At 40.7% G+C, this 10,688-nt stretch overlaps 1 protein-coding gene across 2 annotated transcripts; it reads right to left on the minus strand.

Annotated features, from left to right (window-relative positions):
• Nucleotides 1-951: 951 nt before the first annotated feature.
• On the minus strand, nucleotides 952-10,597 carry MEIG1 (meiosis/spermiogenesis associated 1). 2 transcript variants are annotated; one of them, XM_048499702.1, is made up of 4 exons: nucleotides 10,442-10,597; nucleotides 7,014-7,149; nucleotides 5,805-5,961; nucleotides 952-1,187 (listed from the first exon to the last, which is right to left on the minus strand). In XM_048499702.1, exons 2-4 carry the CDS (start codon nucleotides 7,139-7,141, stop codon nucleotides 1,059-1,061), a joined length of 414 nt encoding a protein of 137 aa, XP_048355659.1. In that variant the 5' UTR covers nucleotides 7,142-7,149; nucleotides 10,442-10,597; the 3' UTR covers nucleotides 952-1,058. The 2 variants fall into 2 exon arrangements, with proteins under 2 accessions (XP_048355659.1, XP_048355658.1); XM_048499701.1 differs by lacking the exon at nucleotides 10,442-10,597 and adding an exon at nucleotides 10,053-10,160.
• Between the last annotated feature and the right edge of the window lie 91 nt (nucleotides 10,598-10,688).

A 10,688-nucleotide genomic window follows, 5' to 3' on the forward strand; every position in this document is an offset into this window, starting at 1 on the left:
GAATATTTGCATGGATTAAAAAAAGCTTCTCTTTCAGAAGGTGGAAAATAAGCCAGAATTTGAAGCAGGCAAGAGGATCTGATGGTGAGCAATATCTACCATATCCATCCATTGTAGCTGTCCAGTACCATAGATGAGCTTACACAATCCTGTCATAATTAACAAGCATTGTTTTGAGGGTGTAAAGGGCAGCTAACTGAAGACGGCAGTAAAAGCAATTCACTCTTATTTCCAAAAAGATAGCTTTCCCCCTCAATTTTCACCAAAAAATCCATTTTTTCCCTATTCAACAGGTCCACAGAAAAATCATTTTTTCTTCCCAGGATTTTTGAGGTGCTTCCTTGGCATTTATACTTCTGCTTCTTAAGTTTGAGCAACTCAGCTGCTCATCTCAGTGCACAAGCCGGGCCATGAGCTCTGGAAGAAAGCAGAGGAAAGAACAACAGGTAGAAGGACAAATAGCTCCACAACACCTTTCTCTATCTCTTGATCCCAACAAGACTGAGTCAATAGGTGGAAGCAGTGCTGATGTCTCTTCAGTTCTTGTTAGCCGAAAATAGGGTCCATATTAAAAATAATTTGTCAGGACAATGTGAAATGTATCCAGGAAATGTATATTCAGAGAATAAATGTGCACATGTTCTGGGATGCTGTTCTTTCACCATGCCAGTCAGCCACATGGACAAGGAAGGGTGGGGTGACGGTAGAATTACTGATTTGGATAGTATTCACTTGATCCTGTCATCCTATAGAATTCCCAGTCTTCAAACAAGAATTAGAGTAGAATGTAACCAAGCTATTGGAAAGAGGAATAAGTCCATTGTGTGTGTGACTACACATGGTCTCCCAAAAACTAAGTGGAATCCTCACTTGAGATTCTTGCTTCAGAAACCATCTTGCTTTTTCCCTTTTGCAGAGACAGAAGAGCCATATTTAGACTCATCAAGACAGTTTCAGAAAAAAACACTATTTAATGTTTTAGAATTCATTCACAACTAAAACAATTTCTGGAAATTTTTCTCTACAAAAAGAAATAAAACCAGCTAGTCAAACCAAAATCAGTAAGCATAAACTTTAACTTTATGGACTTCTTTGTCTGCACATTCTCTTTCCCTGTCATAATAATAGAAAGTATTGTCTCTTCTCTGCAGTTTCTTCACAAATCCTGTTCCTGGCCACCTTTCCACCTGCATGCAGAAGGGCAAGGGAAAAGGAACTCAGATATTTCAAATGGCTGGCATGAATCTATCCACATATCCCCTTGCAAAAGGGATTACATCCATGTACAAATAGGCCTCAATCTAACTGGATGATATGTGCACACATGTCCATGCTGGATTCAGGATGCACATACAAAAGACACTGTGCACAATTCCCCATCTTGAACTGACAGCCAGAGTGGCATGCATGCAAACATTTTTAAAAACCCACCATTAACCTGTTGAAGGGAATTATGGTAGGGGACTTCATTTAGCCCCCACTATTTCCCCATCATGGCCAAACAGCTGATTAGCAACAATTCTAGCATTTTACAAAGAACTATGTGTACAAATTGTATGCATTGGCTATCTGACTGGGAACACAGTCTTGTTACTAATAAATGTGGTATACTTGGTAAATTTGCTAGATCCTAATCTGTGCTACATGCATTCCATTCTGGGTTGACACGCCCTTTGTGCTATCTATCCAATCTCCTCCCTCAAATGAAACACTGCTACCCCTGTGCCCCTTGCATTCTAAGAGCTTCATGGGAAAACTGATTTTTCATAAAACTTAAAGAGATAGTGAGAACCTATACAGTCTTCACAATATTTTAGTGTTTCAGACAGTCTTATGACTGTCATCCATGAACGTATGGGCTATTTGTATCAACCAGCAGATGATGCTTTCAAGATTTTTTAGGAGCTAAATTAGGGCATTCAACAACTCAAAGGACTGAATCTTGTTTCTACTCTGAATAAAATGGCTATAAAGACAAGAAAGACTGAAAGGACCCATCTAGGAAATGGAAGGAGGGATTGGGCATTAGGGAAATCTATAGACAAGTACTGCGGAGTTGTAGAAGCAGTGTCAGGAAAGCTCAGAAGGAGTGAAGGCTAGCAAGGGATGCTCAGAAAAACTCTGCTGCTCAGAGAGGATGGTAAAATGTTAATTAGTGGCAAAGGGAAGGTGGATCCAACCAACTCCTCTTTTGCCTCTAAATTCTACTGAAAAGGGAACTGGGTGCAACCACTCAAAAGGAGCATGAACAGTGCAGCTCAAGACTGAAAAGGAATCGCGTGGGGAATGTAACAGAAAAAAAGAAAGTTCTGGGAAACTGCAGACCAGTCAGTCTGACTTTGATACCAGTAAAAAACCAGATTATAAAGAATTCAGTTTGCACGCATCTTGAAAACAATGAAGAAAACTAGAAGAAAGGACTGATTTGTCAAAAATGAATTCTGCCAAACTCATCTTCAAAAAAAACACCACAGATTGTGGATTGTGAGAATGATGTGGATGTAATATTCTTTGATTTCAGAAAGCCCCGTGACAATGTCCTCCATGGTATTTTGGCTAAATGGGGCCTAGAGGGATTCACAGTTGATTGGAGAACCACATTAAAAAAGAGTGCCTCTCAACAACATTTCATCAGTGGGAGTTCTCTAGTGAGGAGCTACAGGCAGGTATCTTTCAACATTTTTTTAATCAATTACTTTGATGTAGGAGGGAAAGGAATTCTTATCAAATTTGCACTTGACATAAAATGAAAGGGACAGTGAACACTGTAAAGTACTAGAATAAAATTCAAAATTGCCTAGATAGTTTGGAAAAAGGCTGAAATGCAACAAAATAAAATTCAGTAGAGACAAATGAAAAGTTACAAATCCAAAGTTATGAATGTAGTAAAAATTAATCAGAAACATGGATAAAACATAAGAGAACTGGCTTGGCAGCAGTACACATGAAACAGATCTCCAGGTAGCTGTCACAAGCTGAACATGAGTTAGCAGTGTCATGCAACTACAGAAAAGGTTAATACATTTTTTAGGCTGTCTTGAAAGAAGTATAGTGGCCAAGCCACAAGCAGTAACAGATCTACTGGAGTCTGAACTAAACAGATGTCATCTGGGGTACTGAATCTAGGGATGAACATTAAGAAAGCTGTAGGTGAACTGGAACATATTCCGAGAAGGAGATTGAAGATGGTCAAAGGATCAGAAAATGATCCCTTCTCCTACAAAAAGTTGAAGAAACTAGACATGTTTATCCTGAGGAAGTGAAGGCTGAAGGGAGACACGGGCACACTCTTCAAGCGCCTGAAGGACTGTCACGTGGAAGAGGGCAAAGATGTGTTCTCTGTCACAGAAAGCAAGATTACAGTTAATGAGATTAAGGCTCATTCCGCACATGCAGAATAATGCACTTTCCAACTGCTTTCAGTGCTCTTTGAAGCTGTGTGGAATAGCAAAATCCACTTGCACACAGTTGTGAAAGTGGTTTGAAAACGCATTATTTTGTGTGTGCAGAAGGGGACTAAGTTACAGGAAGGTAGATTTTGGATGAACATTAGAAGAAATGTCCTAATCCTAACAGCATTTTGGCAGAGAAGCAATCATCTGGGCAGGAGTGAGCTAGGGGCCTGTTGCTCACTGGAGGACTTCAAACAGAGGCTGGGCAGCCACTTATCAAATACTCTAGCTCCGGATCTCCTGAACTGAGCAGGGAGTCGAACTAGATGGCCTAAAGGCCCCTTCAAAGTCTAGAGTTCTCTAATGCAGCCCTGAGAGTGCTTCTCTGTGGTTCATGTTATCTTGTCAGAGTTCCAGGTTTGATTATAAAACAAAATACAGAAAGCTCAATGCAACATGATATTTGAGAAAATAGAAGAGCAGTATGTTCTAAAGAATCAAAAAACCCAGAATGCAAATAATGATTAAGTCACTCAAAACTCTGGAGTTTTTACTGCTAGACCTTAAAAAGTAAACTTACCAGTTCCTCAGACCATCCTAGGATTGCCAACTCTGGTTTGGGAAATACTTGGAGATTTATACTTCAGCAGGGTATAAAACCATAGCAGTTATTTTCTCTTGGGCAGAAAAGCAGCTAATTTCCCTCGGGGAGTTGATCTCTGTAGTGTGGAGATCAATTATAATAGATCTCCAGATGCCACCTGGAGGTTGGCAACCATAACCATGGCCTATATACTAAAAAAGTACACCAGTAGGTTACCCCTAATTTGGTGCTTCATTCAACCATTATTAAATGATTGTCATACATTCCATTATACTATCAGTTGGGAGACCTATTTTATTCTGATCTAGAAGTCATGATGCTCTTCTGATATGCTGACTGTACAGCTCAGAGGTGGAAATGGGGAGGCCAGTTCTTAACTGCTGAGATAAATTATCACTTTTTTGAAATCTTGATTTACATCTTGGAGAGTTCAGAAATGAAACCATTTCCAAACAAACATGCATGCTGTCAAAAAGAAAGAGTGGCTTAAATGTAAGATGCACAAGGGCTACCTATGACAATGGTTTTTAAAATAAGGAGCACTCCAGATAAAGTGTTGCTTTACTAGCTGACTAGCAGTGAGCAACCCAATACTACTTAGAGATGGACATCAGTATTTTTTATGGGCACAGCAGAAGACCCAGTGGTAGATCATTTTATTTATTCTGCCACTGAAGCTGACTGGGTAACTTTAAGCCAGTCATATATTTTCAGCTTAATCGACCCCACAAAATTGTTGTGAGGGTAGAAAGAAGGAGGGGAGAATGGTATAAGTTGTTTTGGGTTCCCACTGGGGAGAAAGGCAGGGTATACATCAAATAAAATATAATAAATTGGGGAAAAGGTGAATCCATTTATTGCCTAAAAAATGACAGGAGGAAGAAAGGAAAAAATTGAATAATATGAAGAGAAATAAATGACTTAAATAGAAAGGAAACAATTATTGTCAAGCTGACAGGTGACTAGACTAAGTAGCTTTTTGCCTAGTCAGTGGTGCAGACCTCTAAACTGTGCTTTTGCCTTTCCCAGAAAACTATTCACTAAATAGCATGAGTGTATACAGCACAGCTGTGCTAGCTAGGGCTATATTCTCACACTAATACTTCATCAGATTCTAGGGCATGGCGTTCTTTGTCTCTTTCCTTAGGGTAAGGTGTATTGGCTGCTAGGCATGCAAATGGTCTCAGAAGAATAGAACAGAAGTCCAGGAGCACCTTACTGGTGAACTAAATTTATTCCAGGATAAGTGTAAATGAATCAGAGTTCACTTCATGTACATCCATAAGGAATTTATTTATTGACCTTGTGCATGTGATAATAACAAAAGAAACAGCCTGCTGGATCAGACCAAAGTCCATCTAGTCCAGCATTCTGCTACTCGCAGTGGCCCACCAGATGACTTATGAAAGCTTATGCCAGAATAAATTTTATTCGGTCTCTGAAGTGTGACTGGACTTCTGTTACATTTTGCTGCTACACACTAACACAGCTACCCCTCCAGAATTATTAGGACTGAGAAGACAGTGGAATTTGTGTCATGGCTGCTGCTGTCAGAAAAAGCCAGTTTCAGTAGAAAACAGCATTTGGAGGCTGCTTTTCCAAGTGAAAGGTTACAGGTTTCCCAACCACAATAGCAGCCCCTTCCTCTTTTCTGTGTTCTGTTATGGCTTTCCCATCCATGCCAGCGAAACAGTTCAGCAGAAGGAGGCAGGCTTATTCACATATTTCTATGGCAGTATTACAATCAACATTTTAAAAGAACGACTTAGCCACAGCTGGATCACACTTGCAGAATAACCAGGGCTTACCACACTAACGTGCTTCACTTGTTTATACTCAATTTCATCTCTGTATCCAGCTTGCTGAAATCTGTACAGATTCTCAACTTCATCTGACCATGCTTTGGCCCGACGTATGGATTTCGGCTTAATAGCACAGGCTTCAGAAAGATTACTTGTTAATTTGCTACAGGTAATTTGAAGAAATACAAAAGCAGAGCGTTGAATTAGTAAAATAATATTGATTGGGTGTTGGTCTAAAAAGACAGGAATTGAATGTACAAACATGGTCAACAACTTCTACCTTGTAACAACTTCTAGAATAACACTCAAACAAAAGTGCATGCTTTTAAAATAACAATAACATTGACTACACCAACTACAAGAAACTTTATGCAGCAAACACTTCACAAATGTGATGAAGTGGGGACCAGTTTAAAATATCCCAATTTACAAATGTCTCTTTCACAAGGAAGAGCTGGCCTTCTATTGCCAAAAAGATTATGTGGGAGAGATACTGTCGCAGACAGACTTGGAGTCCAATTTTCTCTTCTCGTATTGTTTCTTCAGGCACTGAGGGGAAGAAGGAGCCTCAAGTATAATTCCTTCTCAGTTTGGAATCCTTTGAATAGTATAGCGGCAATCAATGGTCACTGGTGAAAGAACAGGGAGGTGTGTACTTTAAAGGTACAATTTCCCTTCCCTTTGTGACAGTGTCCATGCCTGAATGGTCAGGAGCTAGCACCTGCATCCTGCTTCTTTTTTGCTGCTGGGAGTTCATTCTAGCCTACCACTATATTTCTACAGATCATCTCCTGCTCTGCCCTTTTCCCCCTCCCTGCTTGTCACACAGACTGTGACTTAAGAAATATATATAATCACAATTGCAATAAATACAATTTTTGCAATGCTGTTTCTCACCCACCTCTGATAAATTACTATTTCCTAATACACTGAAAGACCTCCCTTCCCTTGTCCCCTCTTTTGCTCTTCTGCCCACCCTCCAATGTTTAGTCAGTGCCATGAATGTATAGAGATGATCTAAATTGATTGGATTGTTTGTTTTAATTGTTGATCTACTGTTGGAAGCCACCTTGAGCCCACATGGGGAAAGGTGCCCTAGAAATCAAACAATAAATAAATAAATACATCTACATATGGTGAGCAAAACTGTCACTGAGGGGGGATGAGAGTTCAATTACACTTTTAATCTGAAGGCCCTATATAATGACCACTTACATGTCTTCAGGGCTTTCTGATTCTCTGCTGCAGGACACACTAGGCCCTTCTGTCATATGTGCCTTTCCAGAGGAGAAAGATGTACAAGGTACAGCATTAGGATCCATGAACCCAAAGGGATTGTCCATATGAACTCCTGCAAGGAGACAACGTGAAATTAAAATTGCAGACATACCACTAAGGTATTCCACAGCAATTTCACACACACCACTGAAAATACCCTCGAATTTCTTAATCTGCCTGCATGACTAATTTAGAACTTTCATATGGTTTTCATATGCTGCTTTTCTCTACCATAAAGCAGCTTACAAATCACCTCCCCTGCCCCACACACAATATAACACCTTGTGAGGTAGGTGGAGCTGACAGAGTTCAGTGAGAACTGTGATTAGCTCAAAATCACCTATTAGACTTCATGTGGAGGAGTGGGGAAACAAAATCAGTTCCCCAGATTAGAGTCCATCACTCATGTGAAAGGATTTGGGAATCAAATCCAGTTCTCCAGATTAGAGTCTGCCACTCTTAACCACTTACCAACCTAGTTCTGGAAATGCATACATCTAGTTTTTAAGTCAGGAACCCACCTCAGAATTGACTCATTGCAGCTACATTCAGTGCATGTTCCAGAAACTGCAATGCTAATAAAAGGCTGGCAAAAGGAAAACTACCAGAATGCACAGAGTTTGCCAGCTCTCAGTTAACACTAATTTTTATTTTATTCCATTCTACCCTTTCTCAGCACAAGCTGAGTCCAGAGCAGATAAAAGTAGAAAGTTTACAATTTAGAAATACAATAAAAACATAAGTATATAAATATCAATTTAAATCTTACATCTCAAAACCAAATCGTTCATAATGGTGCACAAAAAATATAACCAAATAATGATGATTCCATTGAATATATGGTTTAGCTAATTTAAAGGACTATCATGGGCAGAGATCAGTCCCAGGGAGAAGAAAAAAATGCTCATAGCACAAAACATGAAAACAACAGCACCATCTAGTACAGAAGGAACCAGTGAAGAAAGAGGGGACAACCCAAAAGGAAAGCAAGAGTAAATGAAAAAGAAATGGAGGGAAAGAGGAAGGGATGGAGGGGAGGCCAGTAGATGTAACCTATCTTTGGCCCACTCCGCACGTGCCAATAAACATGGGTTTAGAATGGGGGGAAAACATGGGCGGGGGAGGACTTTGTACAGATCCCACCCCTAAAGTGAGTCTGCCCCATGTTATTTCCCTCAGATCAAGTTTTTTGAGAATCACGTAATTTATGAGTCTTTTGAAAAATCCTGGGTTGCAGCTGCTTGTGAGCAAACAGCCTGGCAGGAGGTGCTTTATTCGCCTCGGTTTTCCTTTTTTTAAAAAATTCACGGCTTACATCTGCATAGCCATGCATATGCAGAAAGTCATATCATGGTATAGTGAGATGTCAGCAAGGCTGTGGGGGCTCATTTGTGCATGCCTGCATAGCTATGCATCAGTGGAAGGTAAATTTAAAAAACAGACATGTGAAGGCGTGACAGCAACCTGCATCTAATCACTGCCTACATGGATGCATGCAAATGCGAAAAAGGTGAATGAGTTACTTTATCTCAACTGCAACCCACTATACATTTGCTGTGTGAAGTGGGCCTCAGTCTTCAACCACAGGCCTGGTGGAATATCTCCATCTTACAGGACCTCTGGAACTGAGCCAGGTCCTGTAGGGTCTAAGACCCACTCAACTGAGAATTCCATCAGGCCAGGGCCAGGGCCAGGGCTGAAAAAGTCCTGGTCTTGGTTGAGGACAGCTGGAAAATGTTGGGGCCAGGAATCACCAGAACATTGTTTACTGCTGAGTGTAATGTACTTTGGGGGATGCAGCAGGAGGGAATCCTGAAGATCTCTTGGAATTAGAACTGATCTCTACACTACAGAGATTGGTTTCCCTGGAGAAAATTGTTGCATTGGAAAGTGGGCTTTACAGCATTTCACCTGACTGAGGTCTCTTCAATGTCAAACCATGGCCTCCCCAAGCTCTGTTCCCTAAATCTCCAGCTGTTTCCCAGCCCAGATGTGGTAACCCTAGTGAAAACACCATCAGAAGAAAGCAAAACTGAAATGGTCCAGTAGTTACATTTAAAGACATCGTAAAATTAGAAGTCTGAATGTTTATTCTGAAGAGAGATCATGGAATCAGGTCTATTCAGCCAATGTTGACAAAAGCTACACTGCTAAAACTGAATTCCAGATGAGAAAAATGTGCAGAAAAGGCTGATTGAAAATCAAGTCAGATTTGTGCAACAGGCACATTTAGAAAAAAGTTACATTGTCAAGGTCAGGGGATATGCCATCACATATAGTACACAATGTGATGTAAATATGTTCCATTTCCTCAATATTTCCTTTACTCACACATAATATTTCCTGTTGTATCTTGTTTGGCAAAAGTGGTGAACAGACAGGAGTCACCTGCAAAGTGATATCATCAGCCAGTGATCAGGCATGTATCAAAAACTGTACCTTGATACATGATCACATCATGCAGAAGTTGGAGAAAGAAGCAGGAATAGGACACACTGAAGTGAAACTAAAGTAAAAAGGGAGCTGCAGCAAAAACAAAACAATATGTTTGTCTTTAACTTATCACAAGACTTCGTCATGAGTTTCCACTGATGTTTTAACTTGCAAGCTAAGAACATGCTCTAAATTTCATTTTAAAAGCCAAATCAAATGAAAATGCACATTAAAAAAAGACTGACATCTGCACATTATTGCTTATATTGTTTTAACAGGAACACCACAATATTGTTAGTCTATAGGTAACTTAAAACAATATTTCATTTCAGTGTAACTCAACTTTCTTGACATTTCTTTAGTTCATAAGACATGCTTATAGAGTCTATAGGCTCTTTAGTTTTCCTGTTACTTTGGAAGCTCTTCGCCTGATAGCCCGGATCTAGCCATGCCCAACTTGCATTATTTTGTTTGTTTTTCTGCAGCCAATTTGTGGCGACCCTATTTGGTTTTCAACCAGAGAGATTGACAAAGGAGGTTTACCATCGCTTTCCTCTGCCCCTAGTGAGACTGCTATTCCTTTGTTGTCTCCCATCCAAACACTAACCAGATTCAACCCTGCTTCGCTTCCAAGATTTAATGACACCCAACTAGTTTCAGGACAGGGAGCAACCAACGCGCCAACAGACATAGAACCAATCAAGGCCGCTAATACTCTAATAAGCCCCGCCCCCTACTCCAGCACCTATCGTCTGAGTCGAAGGAGAAGAAGGGGCGGGGTAGGCCGGTTTGGGGTGGTGCTGATACGGCACCCAATCAAGGAGGTTCATTCATGTTTTCTCTTCAGAGCAAGACGACTTTTCATTCTTGCCCGTTTTCTGCACCGCCCAAAAGACTTCTCCTGTCCCACCAATTAAAGAAAAGCCACTCACTCCTCACAACGGCTTCTCCACTAGAACCGCACGCCGCGTCTCTTTTTCAAACTGTGGGTCGCAGTGGTTACACGGCAACCTAGCAACTGTTGGCGTCCTTTCCGCCGTCTCATTCTAAGCAATAGGAGCCAAGATGGGAGGTGGGCGCTGCGCTACGTAGCCAATCAAACAAGTGTTTTTGAGCCGGCGCTGGCGAAAGTAGCCAATCAGAAATCTTTCGCGCACGCACGGACCTATTTACTGGCTA

This window comes from Sphaerodactylus townsendi, linkage group LG06, assembly GCF_021028975.2.
Source record: "Sphaerodactylus townsendi isolate TG3544 linkage group LG06, MPM_Stown_v2.3, whole genome shotgun sequence".
NCBI lineage: Eukaryota > Metazoa > Chordata > Lepidosauria > Squamata > Sphaerodactylidae > Sphaerodactylus > Sphaerodactylus townsendi.